Source organism: Gorilla gorilla, chromosome 10 (assembly GCF_029281585.2).
Source record: "Gorilla gorilla gorilla isolate KB3781 chromosome 10, NHGRI_mGorGor1-v2.1_pri, whole genome shotgun sequence".
Lineage (NCBI taxonomy): Eukaryota > Metazoa > Chordata > Mammalia > Primates > Hominidae > Gorilla > Gorilla gorilla.
In genome coordinates, this window is record NC_073234.2 from 50,990,845 (window position 1) to 51,013,286 (window position 22,442).

A 22,442-nucleotide genomic window follows, 5' to 3' on the forward strand; every position below is an offset into this window, starting at 1 on the left:
AACAAATTGAGACCCTGTCTCTACAAAAAATACAAAAAATTAGCTGGGCATGATGGTGCATGCCTGTAGTCCCAGCTACTCAGGAAGCTGAGCTTGGAGGATCACTCAAGCCCCAGGAGGTTGAGACTGCAGTAAACCAAGATCGCGCCACTGCACTCCAGCCTGGGTGACAGAGCAAGACCCAGTCTCAGGAAAAAAAAAAAAAGAGAAGGATGGTTACCATAGGCTAGAAAGGGTAGTGGGGGTGGGGGGAAAGTAGGGATGGTTAATGGGTACAAAAAAATAGAAGGAATGAATAAGATTTAGCATTTGAAAGCACAACAGGGTGACTATAGTCAATAATAATGTAATTGTACATTTAAAAATAACAGAGTATAATTGGATTATTGGATTGTTTGTAACACAAAGGATAAATGCTTGATGCAATGGATACCCCATTTACCCTAATATGATTATTACACATTGCATGCCTGTATCAAAACATCTCCTGTACCCCCAAAATATATATACCTACTACGTACCCACAAAAAAATTTTTTAATGAAAAAAAAAACAAAAACAAAATGGCCACGCGTGGTGGCTCACATCTGTAATCACAGTACTTTGGGAGGCCGAGGCAGGTGGATCACGAGTTCATGAGTTCGAGACCAGCCTGGCCAATATGGTGAAACCCCATCTCTTCTAAACTACAAAAATTAGCCGGGCATGGTGGCACGTGCCTGGAATCCCAGCTACTTGGGAGGCTGGGCAGGAGAATTGCTTGAACCCAGGAAGCAGAGCTTGCAGTGAGCCGAGATTGAGCTGCTGGACTCCAGCCAGCGGGGCAGAGCAAGACTCCATCTCAGGAAAAAATAAAAAATAAACAGAAAAGACAAATAAAAAAATACAAGTAAATACAGGCAGGGTGCAGTGGCTCATGCCTGTAACCCCAGCACTTTGGAATGCCAAGGCAGGTGGGTTACTTGAGGTCAGGAGTTCGAGACCACCCTGGCCAACATGGTGAAACCTCATCTCTATTAAAAAAAAATACAAAAAATCAGCTGGCCAACATGGTGAAACCCCTTCTCTACTTAAAATACAAAAATTAGCTGGGCGTGGTGGGCACCTGTAATCCCAGCACTTTGGGAGGCTGAGGCAGGCGGACCACCTGAGGTCAGGAGTTCGAGACCAGCCTGGCCAACATGGTGAAACCCCATCCCTACTAAAAATACAAAAATTAGCTGGGCATGGTGGCACACACCTCCAGCTACTCAGGACGGTGAGGCAGGAGAATCGTTTGAACCCGGGAGGTGGAGGTTGCAGTGAGCAGAGATTGCGCCATTGCACTCCAGCCTGGGCAACGGGGTGAGACTCCATCTCAAAAAAAAAAAAAAAAAAAAAATACCAGGCATTGGGGCTCACACCTGTAGTCCCAGCTACTCAGGAGGCTGAGGCAGAAGAATTGCTTGAACCTGAGAGGCAGAGGTTGCAGTGAGGCAAGACTGTGCCGGCGTCTCAAAAAAACAACAAAAAAACAAAACAAAAGAAACAAAGGGAGATGGCAGATTATGTAGGAGGTTGTTGCCATGGCAAATTTGCTGTTGGGGTGACCTGGAGGCAGCAGGCAGCAGGTCCTGGTCCTGATTTTTAAAAGTTGCAAATATCAGAAATGGATTAGGGCAGGTAACAATTTTCCTGCCATTCTTAACATTTACATTTGAAGTTACCAACCTATTATTTCGGGGAATTTTTTTTTTTTTTTTTTTTGAGATGGAGTCTCCCTCTTTTGCCCAGGCTGGAGTGCAGTGGCGCGATCTTGGCTCACTGCAACCTCTGCCTCCTGGGTTCAAGCGATTCTCCTGCCCTCAGCCTCTAGAGTAGCTGGAGGTGTGTGCCACCATGCCCAGCTAATTTTTGTATTTTTAGTAGGGACGGGGTTTCACCATGTTGGCCAGGCTGGTCTCGAACTCCTGACCTCAGGTGGTCCACCTGCCTCAGCCTCCCAAAGTGCTGGGATTACAGGTGTGAGCCACCGCACCCAGCTATTATTTTCTGTTGATCTACCTATTGATAAGTCACTTCCAGTCTCTCTTATTTTCGTTTTATTTTTATGATGCTGAGTCTTTGGGGTCTTTATTAGTGCTGTTTGCCAGCACTTGTCAATGAGATGTGAGCAGAATTGATATATTTCTGTGCTGAGCTTGTCTTTGTTGGTTTGATGACCTACAGAGTTTCCTTTTCCTCTGGCATAGTAACCCACAATGTTCAAGGTGATTGTTGTTCCTTTACACATGTCCCTGAAAGAATACAGTGAAGTTCACTCCCTGCCACGCCATGATGGATTCATAGTATGAGCAACAAGTGAATTTTTTTGTTGTTTTAAGCCACTGAGGCTTGGGAGTTTTGTTAAAATAGCAAAACCTAGCTTATATTCACTAACAGAGTCTTCATATCCAAGAATATGGTATATCTATTTTTTTTTTTTTTGAGACAGTCTTACTCTGTCACCCAAGCCAATTATACATCTTTTTTTTGTTGTTCGGGTTTGTGTGTGCGTGTGTGTGTATGCATGTGTGACCACATATGCACAAAATTTTGATTTTTGTATGTTTATTTTATTTTATTTTATTTTTGAAACAGAGTCTCGCTCTGCTGCCCAGGCTGGAGTGCAGTGGGGCGATCTCCACTCACTGCAAGCTCTGCCTCCCGCATTCACGCCATTCTCCTGCCTCAGCCTCCCGAGTAGCTGGGACTACAGGCGCCCACCACCACGCCTGGCTAAGTTTTTGTATTTTTAGTAGAGACAGGGTTTCACTGTGTTAGCCAGGATGGTCTTGATCTCCTGACCTCGTGATCCACCCGCTTCGGCCTCCCAAAGTGCTGGGATTACAGGCATGAGCCACCGCGCCCGGCGATTTTTGTATGTTTAAATAAATGTATAAAACAGATACAGGGCTGGGTGAGGTGGCTCATGCCTGTAATCTCCCAGCACTGTAGGAGGCTGAGGTGGGCAGATCACCCAAGGTCAGGAGTTCACCTGGCCTACATGGTGAAACCCCGTCTCTAATAAAAATACAAAAATTAGCTGGGCATGGTGGTATGTGCCTGTAATCCCAGATGCTCGGGTGGCTGAGGCAGGAGAATTGCTTGAACCGGGGAGGCAGAGATTGCAGTGAGCTGAGATGGCGCCACCACTACATTCCATTCTGTATGACTTTCCTTCTTTCTTTCTTTCTTTCTTTCTTTCTTTTTTTCTTTCTTTCTTTCCTTCTTTCTTTCTTTCTTTTCTGTATGACTTTCCTTCTTTCTTTCTTTCTTTCTTTCTTTTTTTCTTTCTTTCTTTCCTTCTTTCTTTCTTTCTTTCTTTCTTTCTTTCTTCTTTCTTTCTCTCTCTCTCTCTCTTTCTTTCTTTCCTTTCTTCTTTTTTTTTTTTTGGCGGGGTCTGGCTTTGTCGCCCAGCTGGAGTGCAGTGGTGCAATCTTGGCTCACCGCAACTTCCGCCTCCCAGACTGAAGCAATCCTTCTACTCAGCCTCCTGAGTAGCTGGGACTATAGGCACACGCCACCACACCCGGCTAACTTTTGTATTTTTTTTTTTTTTTGAGGCAAAGTCTCGCTCTTGTCCCCCAGGCTGGAGTGCAATGGCACGATATAATACTATTCAAAGTAGTCTACAGATTCAATGATATTCCTATTAAACTACCAATGTCATTTTTCACTGCATTAGAAAAAACTATTGTAAAATTCATATGGAACCAAAAAAGAGCCCAAATAGCCAAAGCCATCCTAAGCAAAAACAACAAAGCTGGAGGCATATTACATTATCCAACTTCAAACTATACCATAAGGCTACAGTAACCAAAACAACATTGTACTGGTACCAAAACAGACACATAGATCAATGGAACAGAATAGAGAACCCAGAAATAAAGCCCCATACCCACAATCATCTAATTGTGGACAAAGTCAACAAAAACAAGCAATGAGGAAAGGACTCTCTGTCCAATAAATGATGCTGGGACAGCTGGCTGGTCATATGCAGAAGAATGAAATTGCATCCCTACCTTTCACCATATACAAAAATTAACTCGAGATGGATTAAAGATTTAAATGTAAGACCTCAAACTATACAAATCCTAGAAGAAAACCTAGGAAATACCATTCTGTTTCTTTTTTTATTTTTATTTATGTATTAGAGACAGAGTTTTTGCTCTGTTGCCCAGGTTGGAGTGCAGTGGCACGATCTCACCTCACTGCAACCTCTGCCTCCTGAGTTCAAGCCATTCTCCTGCCTCAGCCTTGCTAACAGATGTTAGCAAGGCTGCAGAGAAAAGGAATGCTTATCCGCTGTTAATGGGAATGTAAATTAGCTCAGCCACTGTGGAAAGTAGTTTGAAGATTTCTTGTTTTTATGGTGGTGGTGGTGTTTTGTTTTTGTTTTTTGTTTTGTTTTGTTTTTTAGATGAAGTTTTGCTCTTGTTGCCCACCCCTGGCTAATTTTTGTATTTTTAGTAAAGACAGAATTTCATCATATTGGTCAGGCTGGTCTCGAACTCCTGACTTCGGGTGATCTACCTGCCTTCGCCTCACACAGTGCTGGGATTACAGGCATGAGCCACCGCGCTCAGCCTTGTTTTGTTTTTTGACATGGTCTCACTCTCTTGCCCAGGGCAATGATGGCTCACTGCAGTTTAGATCTCCTGGGCTCATCCAATTTTCCCATATCAGCCTCTGAGTAGCTGGGACTACAGGCCTATGCCATCATGCCTGGCTAATTTTTTAATTTTTTATTTTTTGTAGGGATAGGGTCTTACTATGTTTCCCAGGCTAGTCTTGAACTCCTGGGCTCAAGTTATCCTCCTGCCCCAGCCTCCCAAAATGTTGGGATTACAGGCCTGAGACAACATGCCCAGCTGAGATTTCTCAAAGAACTTAAAATAGAACTACCACTTGACCCAGCAATCCCATTACTGGGTATATATTCAAAGGAAAATAAATTATTATACCAGAAAGACACATGCACTTGTCTGCTCATTGCAGCATTATTCACAAAGACATGGAATCAACCTAGGTACACATCAGTGGTGGACTGGATAAAGAAAATGTGGTATATATACAACATATGGAATACTATGCTGCCATAAACAAGAACAAATCATGTCCTTTGCAGCAAATGGATGCAGTTGGAGGCCATTATCCTAAACAAATTAACAGAAGAACAGAAAACCAAATACCGACATTCTTGCTTATAAATGGAGCTAAATGTTGGGTACACAGGGACATAAAGATGGGAACAACAGACACTGGGGACCACTAGTAGGGGAGAGAGGAAGTGGGACAAGGTTTGAAAAACTACCTATTGGGTACTATGGTCATAACCTGCGTGATGGGATCATTTGTACCCCAAATCTCAGCATCATGCAATATAACCATGTAACAAACCTGCATATGTACCCTCTGAATCTAAAGTAAAAGTTGAACTTACTAAAATTAAAAAGAAAAGTTGAATTAAACCAAATTCAATTTGAAAAAAAAAAAAAAAGACTGGCTGGGTGTGGTGGCTTATCCTGTAATCCTAGTACTTTGGGAGGCCAAGGTGGTGAATCACTTGAATCCAGGAGTTCGAGACCAGCCTGGCCAACATGGTGAAACCCCATCTCTACAAAAAAAAAAAAGAGGCTGGGTGTGATGGCTCACACCTATAATCCCAGCACTTTGGGAGGCCAAGGCAGGCAGATCACGAGGTCAGGAGAATGAGGACTATCCTGGCTAACACAGTGAAACCCCATCTCTACTAAAAACACAAAAAATTAGCTGGGCATGCTGGCAGGCACCTGTAATCCCAGCTACTCTGGAGGCTGAGGCAGGAGAATGGCTTGAACCCGGGAGGTAGAGGTTGCAGTGAGCCGAGATTGCACCACTGCACTCCAGCCTGGGTGACGGAGCGAGACTCTGTCTCAAAGAAAAAAAAAAAAAAGAGAGAGAAAACAAAAACCCATGGATTAGCTGGGTTCGCTGTAGTCCCAGCTACTCAGGAAGCTGAGGCATGAGAATTGCTTGAGCCCGGGAGACGGAGGTTGCAATGAGCCAAGATCGCACCACTGCACCACTGCACTCCAGCCTGGGCAACAGAGCAAGACTCTGTCTCAGAAAACAGCAACAACAGCAACAACAACAAAAAAACCCTGAATGTTCAATTTTGTTAAATAATGTGATTTGAACACTTTATTTTCACATGTATTAAAGAAAATGTGGTCTGGGAAGGTGGCTTATGCTTGTAATCACAGCATCTTGGGAAGCTAAGGCGGGAGGATTGCTTGAGGCCAGGAGTTTCGAGACCAGCCTGAACAACACATGGGGCCCCATCTTTCTTTTTTCCTGAGATGGGATCTCACTATGTTGCCCGTGCTGGAGTGCAGTGGCGTGATCACTGTACACTGCAGTCTCAACTTCCCGGGTTTAAACTATCCTCCCACTTCAGCCTCCCCAGTAGCTGGGACTACAGGCACGCACCACCACACCTGGCTAATTTTTAAACTTTTTGTAAAGATAGGGTCTCCTGTTGCCCAGGCTGGTCTTGAATTCCTAGGCTCAAATGATCCTACCACCTTGGCATCCCAAAGTGCTGGGATTACAGTTGTCAGCCACTGCACCCAGCCTGACTCCATCTTTAAAAAAAAAAAAAATTATCTAGTCTTGGTGGTGTGCACCTGTAGTCCCAGCTATTTGGAAAACTGAGACAGGAGGACTGCTTGAGCCCAGGAGTTCAAGGATGTGATGAGTTATGATCGTGTTGTGCCACTGCACTCCACCCTGGGTGACAGAGCGAGACATCGTCTCAAAAAAAAAAAAAAGGTCGGGAGCGGTGGCTCACACCTGTAATCCCAGCACTTTGGGAGGCTGAGGCGGGTGGATCACGAGATCGGATCAAGACCATCCTGGCTAACATGGTGAAACCCTGTCTCTACTAAAAATACAAACAAAACTAGACAGATGTGGTAGCATGTAGCTGTAGTCCCAGCTACTCGGGAGGCTGAGGCCAGAAAATCACTTGAACCCAGGAGGCAGAGGTTGCAGTGAGCCAAGATCATGCCACTGCACTCCAGCCTGGGCAACAGAGCGAGACTCTCTCTCTAGAAAAAAAAAAAAAAAAAAAAAGGAGATTTTTTTTTTCCTTAGTTCTATTAATATAATTATATTAAACCATCATTGCATTCCTGGCATAAATCCTATTTGTTCTACATGTAACCTTCTTTGTTTTGTTTTCTTTTGTTTTTGTTTTTGTTTTTTTTAAGACAGAGTCTCACTCGGTTGCCCAGGCTGGAGTGCAGTGGCATGATCTCAGCTCACTGCAACCTCTGCCTCCCAGGTTCAAGCAATTCTCTTGCATCAGCCTGTTTCAGCCTCCAGAGTAGCTGGGATTACAGGCACGCTGCCGCCATGCCTGGCTATTTTTTTTTTTCCTTCTTTGAATATATTGTAGAATCACTATATTTTATTAAGGATTTTTCTCATTCATATTCATAAGTTAAGTTTGGCAGGCAGTTTACTTCTTATGGTATTATCTTTGTGAAGTTTTGGTATAATCTTAAGCTTGCATCATTAAAAAATGTGGAAGTTTATCTTTTGTGCTCTGAAACAATTTAATAGTAAAATTAGCTGTTCTTTTAAGGTTTGGCAGATTTCCCCTATGATATTACACTGGCTTAGTACTTTTTGAAGGGAGTTCTTTGACAGCTTTCTCTCAATTTTATCTTTTTTTTTTGAGATGAAGTCTTGCTCTGTTGCCCAAGCTGGAGTGCAGGGGCACGATCTCAGCTCATTGCAACCTCCGCCTCCTGGGTTCAGGGAATTCTCCTGCATCAGCCTCTTGAGTAGCTGGGATTACAGACGCACATCACTACGCCCAGCTAATTTTTGTATTTTTAGTAGAGACAGGGTTTCACCATGTTGGCCAGGCTGGTCTCGAACTCCTGACCTCGTGATCTGCCCACCTTGGCCTCCCAAAGTGCTGGGATTACGGGTATGAGCCACTGTGTCAGGTCGCTTTCTCAATTTTTAGGATTCATTTAGATTTATTGAAGACTTTGAGAACCTAAGTAGCATAATCTGACCTGTCTCAGTAAAATCATTTAAAAATATGACTTTATACAATCATAACCTTAATCCTATCGAGGATCAATTCATTCTTTCAGAAAGCTCTTCTCTAATATTTAATGTTATAATAACCAAATCACAGACAGATGCAACAACAAATAAAATACTGAAATATTAAAAATTTTATGACAAGGATGGCTAGGTCAAGAAGATTCTGATATTATATGTAAGAGAAAAATACAACAGTAATATAAACTGTTTTTGAATACAGATTTCTGTAGAGCCTCTATAAGTGAAGAATTCTACATTTAAGTGCTAAAATATAGTTTTAGAATTGTATTCCCTCATGATCGGTGAAATATATCTGAGAAGTGATGACAGGGAAGATGTAAAATTAGAAAAGATGAGCTGGGCGTGGTGGCTCATGCCTGTAATCCCAGCACTTTGGGAGGCCAAGGCAGGCAGATCACCTGAGGTCAGGAGTTTGAGACCAGCCTGGCCAACAAGGCAAAACCCCATCTCTACTAAAAATACAAAAATTAGCTGGGCATGATGGCATGCACCTGTAATGCTGGCTACTTGGGAGGCTGAGGCAGGATAATCGCTTGAACTCGGGAGGCAGAAGTTGCAGCGAGCCAAGATCACACCATTGCACTCCAGGCTGGGCAACAGAGCAAGACTCTGTCTCAAAAAAAAAAAAATTAGAAAAGATGATGATAATTAGACATTTGTTTCCATATATATTGAAGAAAGTTCTCAATAGTACTAGATGTTGTGCTCTCTAGATAGCATCACTTAATTCATCAACATTTTTTTTTTAAAGAGACAGGGTCTCACTCTATCAACCAGGCTGGAGTGCAGTGGTGTGATCATAGCTCACCGTAACGCCAAACTCCTGGGCCGAAGCGACCTGTGTGTGCCATCATGCCCAGCTAATTTTTGATATTTTTTTAGCGATGGATCGCCCTCTGTTGCCCAGACTGGTCTTGAACTCCTGAGCTCAAGCAATCCTCCTGCCTTGGCCTCTCAAGGTACTGGGATCACAGGTGTGAGACACTGAGCTTGGCCCATCAACATTTAAAAAATATCCACCACTTGTGGGGACTGTGTTAGGTACAGGGATTAGAGGGTAGAAGGATACAAAGATGGATAAGCTACATCCCTGCTTTCAATGCACCTAGTCTCCTCAGAGAGACAGTCACACAAAGAGATGATTATATCGTATGATGTGGAAAGCACAATAATGGCGCATGTGCAGTTATAGAAGAGGACTGAGGAGAGGCGGGAGTTAGGTACAGCTTCTGGGAGTTCAGACCTCTGAACTGTGCCTCAAAGAACCAGTAAAAGTCAGTAAGACAGGCAGGGCACTGTGGCTCACGCCTGTAATCCCAGCACTTTGGGAGGCCGAGGTGGGTGGATTGCTTAAGGTCAGGAGTTTGAGACCAGCCTGACCAACATGGTGAAACCCTATCTCTACTAAAAATAAGAAAATTAGCCAGGCACGATGGCAGGTGCCTGTAATCCCAGCTACTCGGGAGGCTGAGGCTGGAGAATCGCTTGAACCCAGGAGGCGGTGGTTGCAGTGAACCGAGATTGCGCCACTGCACTCCAGCCTGGGTGACAGAGTAAGACTCTGTCTCAAAAAAAGAAAAAGTCAGGAAAACAAAGAAGTCAGAGAGTGTAGCAGAGTAAAGAAAGGCAGCAGGAAGAAGCTCTGTGTGTGTGTGTGTAAAGTACTTTGTGGCTAGTACTTAGAACACAAAGAAAAAGCAAAATGTAGTAAGAGATGAGACTGGAAAGATAAAAGAGAGGCAAGATAAAAGAGAATCCTAAATCACATGCTAAGGAACTTGTATTTCATTCCGTACTTAATAGAGGATAACTAAAGAATTCTTAGCAAGGGAAGTAAAATGCCAGTAATGTGGAAGACAGATTTAAGAAGAGTAAAGCTCATATAGAGGCATAAATTAGGACTAGGTGGCATCCACCTAAATGTTTTGAAAGAATATAAGGGCGAGAGTAGAATTACTAGGAAAATATTTACAGTTGTTTTAAAAGGATTCTATGCTAAGGTGATATATCAACAGTATAACTCCTACTAAACAAGGGCATCCATGCCAGGCAAGCTGGTGAAGTCTAAATAAAAAGTAAAATCAGCCCGGTCTGGTGGTACACGCCTGTAATCCCAGCACTTTGAGAGGCCAAGGTGGAGGAATTGCTTGAGCCTAGGAGTTCAAGACCAGCCTGGGCAACATAGTGAGACCCTGTCTCTACAAAAATTATAAAAATTAGCCAGGTGTGGTGGTATGTATGCCTGTGGTCCCAGCTACTTGGTAGGCTGAGGTGGGAGGATCCCATGAACCTGAAAGGTTGAGGTTGCAGTGAGCCATGGATGCACCACTACACTCCAGCCTGGGCAACACAGTGAGACCCTGTCTCAAAAAAAAAAAAAAAATTACTACAGTCTTGAAACAGTAAAAATGGGTAGACTAAAGGAAATATAAATTTTATAGGAGAATCATGCTAATCTAATCTGGAATTGTTGGAGGAAACACTGGACAAGGAGAAACTAAATGAAAATAAATTATGTAAATTTAGTTATGTGCATACAGGGGCTTATAATGCATCTACAACAAACACAAACTTCAGATATATTATTGCATTTAACTGGAAGAATGGGAATCAGGTTCAGAAAGTTCATCCTATTTGCCCAAATCACACAGCTAATAAGTGGTAGAAGTGAATTTTCAAAAATCCATTTCCAAAGTCTATATAGTATACTATACTACCTATTATACTACACTGTCTTAAAGTAGTAACTGTAATGGTTTTTATATTCAAATCCTAATCATGCTTTCTCTTAAACATAGACTTTGAAGTCAAGCAGATCTTGGTTCAAATTTCCAGAACTTCTCTGAGACTTAAATGTGTTGCATGTAAAATGGATATAATAATATTTACTTCAAATAATGGTTGAGGCCAGGCATGGTAGCTCACGCCTGTAATCCCAGCACTTTGGGAGGCTGAGGCGGGTGAATCACCTGAGGTCTGGAGTTCAAGACCAGCCTAGCCAACATGGTGAAACCCCGTCTCTGCTAAAAATACAAAAATTAGATGGGCGTGGTGGTGCAGCCTGTAATCTTAGCTACTCAGGAGGCTGAGGCAAGAGAATTGCTTGAACCCTGGAGGCGGAGGTTACAGAGAGTTGGGATTGCACCATTGTACTCCAGCCTGGGCAACGAGAGCGAAACTCTGTCTCAAAATAAAATAAAATGAAAGGTTGAAAGGGTTAAATAAAATAACATATGTAGCTTGCAGCACAACAGTAGTAGTACAGTAGTAGTATTACCATAGTAGATGCTCAGTAAATATAAAGAATCTCTATCTAAAAATCAATATTCCTTAGGACGGGGCAATGTTTTATCAACGTAAGTGGGATTGGCTAAGACAGTGGAAACAAAAGGTAAGGAGGATGAATAGCCATGATTCTAGATAGAGGCTTTTAAATAATAAGATACCCCCATGGTTACTACTGGATTGAATGCTCAGATTTTGTTTGTTTGTTTATTTGTTTGTTTGTTTGTTTGTTTTTAGACGGAGTCTTGCTCTGTCGCCAGGCTGGAATGCAGTGGCGCCATCTCGGCTCACTGCAAGCTCCACCTCCCAGTTTCAAGGAATTCTCCTGCCTCAGCCTCCCGAGTAGCTGGGACTACAGGCGCTTGCCACCACGCCCAGCTAATTTTTGTATTTTTAGTAGAGACGGGGTTTCACCGTGTTGGCCAGGATGGTCTCGATCTCTTGACCTTGTGATCTGCCCGCCTCAGCCTCCCAAAGTGCTGGGATGACAGGCGTGAGCCGCCGTGCCTGGCCTTCAGATTATTAAAAATGAATTCTCTCACCAGGCTCATGCCTGTCATCCCAGCCCTTTGGGAACCGAGGTGGGCGGATCACTTGGTCCCAGGAATTAAAGACCAGCCTGGGCAATATGGTAAAACCCCATCTCTACTTAAAAAAAAAAAAAAAAAAAAAAATTGGCAGGCCTGACAGTGTGCCTATCTATAGTCCCAGCTACCAAGGGGGCTGAGGTGGGCGGATGGCTTGAGCTCACAAGGTCAAGGCTGCAGTGAGCCAAGATCGTGCCACTGCACTCCAACCTGGGTGACAAAGAGAGACCCTGTCTAAAAAAAAAAAGAATTATCTCTAAAACTACATCCAACAATAAAGTCCCTAAGTTTGAAGTTAAACTTTTCCAAGCAGTGAAATATGATTTCAATAAGAAAAAATGATAAGGAAATCTCAAAAGCCTGTGTAATTAGACAGAAAAATGTCAGGAAATATTTGGTGTGAAGAGGCTTATTGGAAAATTAAAAAATCTAATACGTTTAAATATTAAATACAAATATAATAATTTAAGTATTAAATGATCCACATATATAGTAGGTTCTAAAGTATTCATTATAACCCACAAAAGAAACCTAAGAGCTAAGAATTATTCTTTCTCTCTTCTCTCTCAATATAGATAGAGATGGATAAATAAAATCTCAGGTAAATCTCACTGATTCACCTGAGGCAATATATATATACGCATGTATATAAAATACATATATTTAGAAAAATGTCTTTGATGGGTCCCCATCATCTACCAAAAAAAAAAAATAAGAGAAGATCCAAACTCCTTAACATACCTTTGAAAGCCTTTCATCTTTCACTATCCAACCATTCCAGTCTCATCCTCCACTACATCCTTTCACATATCTGTGGTCGAAAACCCCAGACTACTCATCACTCTCAAAATATAACTTTTGTTTTCTTACCTTTGTTTATGGGATTTCTCCACCTGGACTTCCTCATCCCCTTCTTCTCTGTTGTGTTCGTAAGCACAATGGTTTTCAAACTTTAGTAAAGTAAGAGTTACCTGAGATTTTAAAATGCAGATTCCTGAAGCCTACCACTAAAATTTTGATTCAAAAGGTATGGAGAAGTACCTTGGAACCTGCATTTTCAACAAGCACCCCACCCGTCTACCCCATATGATTCAGTCTAGGTGATCAGAGTCCACACCTTGAGAAATATTGGCATTGTGGAAGAAAGAAGTTCTGGGATTGCTTCCCAAATCTACCATTTATCAATTATGGGACATTAGAAAAAACACTTAACTTTGCTGAGATTTCTTTTCCTCTTCTGTAGAATGAGGATGGCAAAACTCTGTTTAGGACCACCAAAATGTGGTGGAATACATTATAGGAGGGCAGTAGGGAGAGAGAGAGAAAGGGAGAATCTTTTTATGACTGTCCCTCAAAATTCTGCTTGACACCTTCCTATAAAGCCTTCTTTATTACTCTTTTTTTTTTTTTGAGATGGAGTCTCACTCTGTCACCCAGGCTGGAGTGCAATGGTGTGGTCTCGGCTCACTGCAACCTCCACCTCCCAGGTTCAAGTGATTCTCCTGCCTCAGCCTCCTGAGTAGCTGGGACTATAGGCGCCCGCCATCACACTGGGCTAATTTTTGTATTTTTTAGTAGAGTCAGGGTTTCACCATGTTGGTCAGTCTGGTCTGGAGCCCCTGACCTCGTGATCTGCCCACCTCGGCCTCCCAAAGTGCTGGGATTACAGGCATGAGCCACTGCGCCTGGCCTTATTACCCTTACTGGAATTAACTATGCTTTCCTTTTTACTCCTGCAGCCTATTTATTTAGCATTTATTTCATTCTATTTCTTTTTTTTTTTACAGGTAACGTAGTCTCCTATTCTGGATTATAAGTGCTTTTGAAGGCAAGGACACTGTCTTTTCCCTAATTGTATTAAGTACTTTCTATGTGTCATTTTTTTTTTTTTTGAGATAGGATCTCACTCTGTTGCCCAGGCTGGAGTGCAGTGGCACGATCTCGGCTCACTGCAACCTCTGTTGCTCGGGTTCAAGTGATTCTTCTGCCTCAGCCTCCCAAGTAGCTGGGATTACAGTCACCTGCCACCGCACCTGGCTAATTTTTGTGTTTTTAGTAGAGATGGGGTTTCACCATGTTGGCCATGCTGCTCTTGAACTCCTGACCTTGTGATCCACCAGCCTTGGCTTCCCAAAGTGCTTGGATTACAGGCGTGAGACACTGTGCCTGGCCTTACCTTCTATGTGTCTTACACATATCTATACATATGGAAAAAATGATCTATCTTATCCCCTAAGGTAATTTTTATTACAAATAGCCACATTTAACTATTTTTTTAAGAGTTGGAGTCTTGCCCTTAACAAAAAGGTGAATGTAGTGGCGTGATCATAACTCACTGCAGCTTTGAACTCCCTAGGCTCAAGCAAGCCTCTCACCTCAGCCTCCTGAGTGGCTGTGTCTACAGGTATGTGCCACCATGCCCAGCTATTTTTATTTTGCAGAGACGGAGTCTTACTATATTGCCCAAGCTGGTCGCAGACTCCTGGCCTCAAGCGATCCTCCCACCTCAGCCTCCCAAAGTGCTGGGATTACAGGCATGAGCCACTTCACCTGGCATAACTTTTAAAATATATTAAAATAATTGTAAGCAACACTATTTTAACACTGAAAACTTTGTGAAGACTTAATGAAAATTTTGATAATCATATAGATTTTTGAAGATTCATTCATAGGAACTGGATTAAAGTCTTATTAAGCAAGCTTCCCATCCTTCTCTACTTACTGGGGATGATGAGAGAATTGAAAGAAACTGAGGACAGGTTGGGCATAGTGGCTTACTCCTGTAATCCCAACATTTTGGGAGGCTATGGCAGGAGGATCGCTTGAGGTCAAGAGTTCAAGACCAGCCTGGACAACATGGTAAAACCCCATCTCTACTAAAAATACAAAAATTAGCTGGGCGTGATGGTGCACACCTGTATTACCAGCTACTTGGGAGGCTGAGGCATGAGAATCGCTTGAACCCATGAGGCAGAGGTTGCAGTGAGTCAAGATCACACCACTGCACTCCAGCCTGGGCAACAGAGTGAGACTCTGTCTCAAAAAAATAAAATAAAAAAGAGGCCATGCTCAGTGGCTCAGGACTGTAATCCCAGCACTTTGGGAGGCCAAGGAAAGTGGATCACGAGGTCAGGAGTTTGAGACCAACCTGACCAACATGGAGAAACCCCGTCTATACTAAAAATATACAAATTAGCTGGGCATGGTGGTGCACACCTGTAGTCCCAGCTACTGAGGAAGCTGAGGCAGGAGAATTTCTTGAATCCAGGAGGTGGAGGTTGCAATAAGCCATGATCGCACCATTGCACCTCCAGCCTGGGAAACAAGATCGAAACTCCGTCTCAAAAAAAGAAAGAAACTGAGGACAAGTTTGTTGAAGTAGGGTCTGCAACTATTATCGCTCTAATTTTTATTGATCTTTTCAAGGAACAACATAATGAAACGACTAAAAGCCATCCAAAATACTGGGAAAGGCTATGAGGCCAGGAACCTCCACATGATGCTGAGCAGACTTGATGACTACGGGAAAAAGGTGATGCAGGTCTGGACTGAGAAGCAGAAGTCTCTAGGGCAGAAACGGAATCAGTGCCTGAAGAAAATGATACACGTATTCAACCAGGTAACCTGCTTTCCACTCCCTCTGTCCAGCATGTTGTAAAAACATGAAAGTGGTAAGCTTTGTAAATGACATTTACCTGGAGACACCATGTCATATTACTTTCCTGGGCTGCTGTAACAAATTACCACAAACTTCATAGCTTAAAACAACAGAAATTTACTCTCTCACAGTTCTAGAGGCCAGAAGTTAGTGAAATCAGGGTGTCTGCCGGGTTGGTTCCTTCTAGAAGCTCTGAGAGGGCTTTCTGTTGCATGCTTCTCTCCTAGATTGTGGTGGCTATGGGCAATCCTTAGCATTCCTCAGTTTGTAGTCACATAATTCCAATCTCCGCCTCCGTCTTTCAAATGGCCTTTTTTTGTTTTGCTTTGTTTTTCGTTTTTTTGAGACAGTCTTGCTCTGTCTCCCAGGGAGTACAGTGGCACTATTTCGACTTGGTGCAAACTCCACCTCCTGGATTCAAGAGATTCTCCTGATTCAGCCTCCCGAGTAGATGGGATTACAGGCGCCCACCACCATGCCCAGCTAAATTTTATATTTTTAGTAGAGATGGGGTTTCACCATGTTGGCCAGGCTGGTTTCGAATTCCTGACCTCAGGTGATCCACCCGCCTCAACCTCCCAAAGTGTTGGGATTACAGGCGTGAGCCACCACGCCTGGCCTGAGTTCTTATAGTAAATATTACAAGCTGTGGTTCTAGAAACATTTTATATCTGTATATCCTTCTCTCTCCTTAAAGTCGATTAATTTATAAGATTAGTTTACTTGCTACTTTGGAAGGTACAGAGAGGCTTCTCATCAGAGCCTAATCCAAGTCAAACATATATTGTAAATTTTCAGAACTGTTATATTTTATTTTATTATTTATTTATTTTTGAGATGAGATCTCACTGTGTCACCCAGGCTGGAGTGCAGTGGCATGATCTCGGCTCACTGCAACCTCCGCCTCCTGGGTTCAAGTGATTCTCCTGCCTCACCCTCCCGAGTAGTTGGGATTACAGGTGCCTGCCACCATGTCTGGTTAATTTTTGTATTTTTAGTAGAGATGGGGTTTCACCATGTTGGCCAAGCTGGTCTTGGACTCCTGACCTCAAGTGAACCACCCATGGCAACCTCCCAAAGTGCTGGGATAGAGGCGTGAGCCACCGTGCCCGGCCCAGAACAGTTATATTTTAAATATTACAGCTCTTTGTCAAAAAAATGAATATTCTCCCTTTTTTGATTTGGCAAATATGGCCAGTGTACATAGAGTAAAGCAAGATGGGTTGGCAGCAACATGCGTTATCTAACAGGAATCACAATGCCTAGGGCATTTCAGAGGAGGAATAAGGGTCTGGGGCCAGGGAAGCCAGAATCCAGAGGATGAGGTATGGGTATCAAGGCTTGGAGAAAGGAGACAAAAAAAGCAAAAGGGATAAGAGGTTAGATATGAATGAATACTTTGCACTGAATCAGCATGGTGGTCAAGATGGCTAGCTACGCTACCAGATTGTCTGGGTTCAAATCAGGCTAGCTACATACTAGCTAAGTGACTTTATGCAAGCCACTTAACATTTTCTAAGCCTCAGATTTTCCTGCTGTAAGACAAGGGTAATTATAATACATACCGCATAAGGTTGTTATAAATATCAAATCAGATAATATATGGAAAATGCTTAGTTCAGTGTCTGACATTCAGTAAGTATTTAGTAAATGCTGGCTATCATTACAGTTGCATACTGCTTCACAATTTATAAAGTGCTTCCATATATACTGTGTTTTACAATTCTCACAACCGTGTGTTATTATCCCTGTTTTAGAAATGAGGAGAAAGAAGTGCAGATAAATTAAGCAACTATCCCAAAGTCTTACAGCAAGAAAATAAGAGGACCAGGACTTGAGCTTAAGTAGGACAAAGGTTTTTATGTAGCAGAGCTGCCACCTCTGAATGACACATGTTGGAGGTGGGTGGAGTAGGGAGAGGATTTGCAAATCCATGGAAAAGGAGGAGTCACAGTTTAGTCTAGGGCCAGCTCTGAAGACCCTTCTAAAGATTCTGTCTCTTTTCATGGTTTCCTTTTTCTGATCTATTTTTTTTTATAGCTCAAAAAGATATATGAATTGAATCTTAGTCAACCTATCCCCTTAATCATCGAAGAAAAGCAGATACCTGCCTCTACCACATTTGTTCAAAAGCCATTCTTAAAATTACTAATGGAAGAGGACAGAACCTCTGACATATTCAAGAAATTTAGGTATGTGCTAGAAAGACTGATATTAAACTTTGGACGATATGTGGGACCTAATTTTTTTTCCCTGCCCAAGAACTTCCCTTTCTCCACAATTATCAAATGGTGCAGTGGAGAGTCTAAAGGAGTATTAGGCTGGGCGCGGTGGCTCATGCCTGTAATCCCAGCACTTTGGGAGGCTGAGGCAGGTGGCTCATCTGAGGTCAGGAGTTCAAGACCAGCCTGACTAACATGGAGAAACCCCATCTCTACTAAAAAAAGTACAAAATTAGCCCAGCATAGTGGCGCATGCCTGTAATCCCAGCTAGTTGGGAGGCTGAGACAGGAGAATCACTTGAACCTGGGTGGCAGAGGTTGCGGTGAGCCGAGATCGTGCCATTGCACTCCAGCCTGGGCAACAGCGAAACTCTGTCTCAAAAAAAAAAAAAGGAGTATTAATTCCCTTAGCTAAATTGGCAAGAGGTTAATTTACATATATTTCTACTTAAATATTTAACATTGGATTGCGAGTTCCTCTAAAAATAAAGCTGATTCTTTCTTACTAAAAAACAAATTCTTTTAAGAATATTTAATAAAGAAACTTAGAAGCATTATCTTCTCTTTTTCTTCTATTTTTTTTAAGGAGGCAGGAGCTTTGGGAAGGAAGGGGGAAAGTTACGTGGTCTCTCTACGCCATGAAGCTAAAATGGTAGTTTTAAAATGGATTACTAGGTGAAGCCATGAAAATGCAGCTTTGGTAACTCAGCGAATTCTGCTTTTTCATCCATCTCTCTGTCAAAGTGGGCATAGCTAATGCTGGTCAGTGCAAGGGGAAGGCATTATAGGACGAGGTGGCAGTGAAGAGGGGAGAATAAGATATATTTTGATGGGCTATGGAGCTCAGGAGAATTTGGCGTTCCCAATTTATGCCTCTGATTCTGTAGGCAACAAGAAGACCAGACAGAGGCCATCTGGAATGTTGATCTGTCCACTTCAAGCTACCCAATAGCAGAGAAGACATCTATGCATTCACTCTGGGCCCAGCTGGGTGGGTACCCAGACATTCCCAGGCTGCTTCAGTTAGAAGTGCAGTCTACCTTCCGAAAATCTCTTGCATCCCTCCAGTCACGGTAAGTTATGGACTGGAAGCACTCTGGTAATTGGGCCTTTGATCATATACCTTTTGGTTCCCTAACTTGACTTTCTCCTGTAGTACCAGGTACATCAACCAAAAGTAATGTTTGGTATGAGGTTAGACTCACACCAGTCATAAAAAAGTACAGGTAAATTCAGCATTAGTCTGTTAGTGTTTCTAATCATAGGCCTATAGATGTCACCACTGAATAATGTAAAACAAACAAAAAACCAGTTATAATACCATGAATCTAATCTAACACTAGATAGGTCCACTTTTAATTCCATCCTTGGGGATTTGTTAATAGAAGTACCAGAAAGACCATTGTAGAATGCTTTTCTCCATATTATGATTCAGTGACATGACCTTAAGTGCAATTATCATATCTAGACCCAAATTGAGTAAATTAGGTGTTTACTTCCTAGGATACACTGAAGAGATGACTCCACACTTCCAAAATCTGTTGAACCAGATTCTCACTTAAACCACTAGAAATTATTCCAGAGGAAATAAGGGCTTTAGAGTCTGCATTAACTCTTTCAGGACAGATAATTATTTAATATTCTAAATCAAGAATTTAGAAAATCGAACTTTTGTTAATCTGCAAGAGTTCACAGGAGCAGTCTGATTTATTTTGGTGAAATCTAAGTCCTCACATAAGAAGTAGTGTTAGGCCAGGTGTGGTGGCTCATGCCTGTAATCCCAACACTTTGGGAGGCCGAGGCGGGTGGATCGCCTGAGGTCAGGAGTTTCAGACCAACCTAGCCAACATAGTGAAACCCTGTCTCTACTAAAAATACAACATTAGCTGGGCATGATGGTGTACGTCTGTAATCCCAGCTACTCAGAGGCTGAGACAGGAGAATTGCTTGAGCCCAGGAGGTGGAGGTTGCAGTGAGCCCAGATTGTACCACTGCACTCCAGCCTGGGCAATAGAATGAGACTCTGTCTCAAAAAAAAAAAAAAAAGTAGTGTTAATTCACAAATTTGTCCAGGTGGCAGACAGCATAAAATAAGACATTTAAAATTCTATAATACAGAAAAATATTAGGAAAAACATTACTATTTGATGTATACAGTATAAAGTCATATATCATGAGCACAAGTTTATGGAAAAAAGTTATTAAACCAAATGTAACCATTAAGTTGAATAAGCATGACTCTTAGGTTATAATCAGAAAGCAACATTTGTTCTGGTCTCTGATTTTCCCTTTTATAGCGATTAAATTAATTAATTTAGGTTATTTTGAGAGATAATATTGTTAATTTAATGATTATAGGGCTTTGGGACAAAATATGTAAATTTTTAAGTTTCATTTTCCTTACATTCCATTACTAGCTTCAAGTGTCAGATATCCTTCTGACCTAACCACTTCTTACTCATGCTAAATCCCTGCAGACTCTTATTTCCAGTTTACTATTTTATTTTTATTTATTTATTCATTTTCGAGACAGAGTCTCCCTCTGTCGTCCATGCTAGAGTGCAGTGGTGCAATCTCGGCTCACTGCAACCTCTGCCTCCTGGGTTCAAGTGATTCTCCTGCCTCAGCCTCCCCAAGTAGCTGGGACTACAGGTGCATGCCACCACGCCTAGCTAATTTTTTTTGTATTTTTAGTAGAGATGAGGTTTCACCATGTTGGCCAGGCTGGTCTTGAACTCTTGACCTCAGGTGATCCACCTGCCTTGGCCTCCCAAAGGGTTGGGATTACAGGCGTGAGCCACCGTGCCCAGCCTGGACATGTTTTAAAACCTACTTCGAGGCCAGGAGTGGTGGCTCATGCCTGTAATCTAGCACTTTGAGAGGCTGAGGCAGGTGGATCACTTGAGGCCAGGAGTTTGAGACCAGCCTGGCCAACTTGGTGAAACCCTGTCTCTACTAAAAACACAAAAAATTAGCTGGGCATGGTGGCACACACCTGTAGTCCCAGCTACTCAGGAGGCTGAGGCATGAGAATGACTTGAGTCTGGGAGGCAGAGGTTGCAGTGAGCCGAGGTCGCACCACTGCACTCCAGCCTGGGCAACAAAGACTCTCTCAAAATAAAAAATAAAATAAAATAAAAAATAAAACCTACTATATGTTTTCATTAAACAGTACATCTTTGAAATTTTTCTATGCTAATAAATATAGAGCTACATCATCATTTTGTTGGTTGTGTGATATTCATTGTAGATCTGTATTTTTGTTTGCTTTTAGAGACGTGGTCGTGCTCTGTCATTCAGGCTAGAGTGCAGTGGCACAATCATAGCTCACTGTAACCTTGAACTTCTGGGGTCAAGTGATCCCCTCCTGCTTTAGTCTCTCAAGTAGCTGGGATTACAGGCACACCTGGCCCATTGTATAGATATATCATAATTTATTGAATTGTTCTCCTACTGATAGAAATTTGGATATTTTTCAACATTGCAAACAATGCTACACCAAATATCTTTGAAGTACTTTGTATATTTATATAATTATTTTCCTACAAAAATTCCATTAAAATAATATTCAGTTTTTTCCAATTGCCTAAGTAATGCATGTTCACTGAAAATTTAAAAAATACAGACAGGTCTATCCTTGGAAATAACAATCATTAATTATCAATATTTAAGCCATGTTCTAACTTTAGGTATAAGAATACTGTCTAATAAGCAATAAGCTATTGCCAAGTCCTTTTCTTCCTGATTTTGGGTCTTCAAGGCATTCTGTCACCTTTATGTAACTTTATATATATGGATTACAAGCCAGGCACAGTAGCTTACACCTGTAATCCCAGCACTTTGGGAGGCCAAGGCAGGTAGATTGCTTGAGCTCAAGAGTTCAAGACCAGCCTGGGCAACATAGCAAGACCCCAGTCTGTACCAAAAGTACAAAAAAAACAGCCAGGTGTGGTGGTGTGCACCTGTGGTCCCTGCTACTTGGGAGGCTGAGGTGGGAGGATTGCTTGAGCCCAGGGAGCAGAGGTTGCAGTGAGCTGAGATGGCACCACTGTACTACAGCCTGTGTGACAGTAGGAGACCCTGTCTAAAAAAAAAAAAAAAAAAGGATTAGATACAGATTTTACTAGTTTATCTTTGTGAGTTCTGGAGGCACTTTTATTTTCCCTATGACTCACCTATATTCCCACAAATGTGTTTAAAGCAATTTATAATGAGGTTAATTTTCTTGTCTCATTTCCAGGGTTAAGAAGATTCCCAAATGACTGTAAAATTAAATACAAGCATGTTGAAAGTACATTTCAGTATCTTTCAGTAAAATGCCTATTTTGTTCTCTTTCATGCGTATATATTGCTTTGTCTTTCCTTTGCTTTTATATTCTCCTTGCACTTCTTCAGGTTGAACATCTTCATTTCTGGGCTACTACTATGACCACTCAAGAAAGAGTATCTTCTGCTCTAGATTACTGGAAACACAAAGGTTCAGCAACCCTGGGGTAGGCTGAGTCATGAAAGGGACATCATTATGGGCCCCTAACATGATGGC

General features: G+C 42.2%; 1 protein-coding gene across 1 annotated transcript in view; it reads left to right on the plus strand.

The window, feature by feature from the left end:
- FAM186A (family with sequence similarity 186 member A) overlaps nt 1-22,161 on the plus strand; it is a 70,094-nt gene extending 47,933 nt beyond the window's left edge. The window contains exons 6-9 of the mRNA XM_063694007.1: nt 15,446-15,638; nt 17,718-17,869; nt 18,787-18,972; nt 22,140-22,161. Of these exons, the coding sequence (XP_063550077.1) occupies nt 15,446-15,638; nt 17,718-17,869; nt 18,787-18,972; nt 22,140-22,161 (553 nt within the window). The remainder of the gene's footprint in view (nt 1-15,445; nt 15,639-17,717; nt 17,870-18,786; nt 18,973-22,139) is intronic.
- The last annotated feature ends 281 nt before the right edge of the window (nt 22,162-22,442 follow it).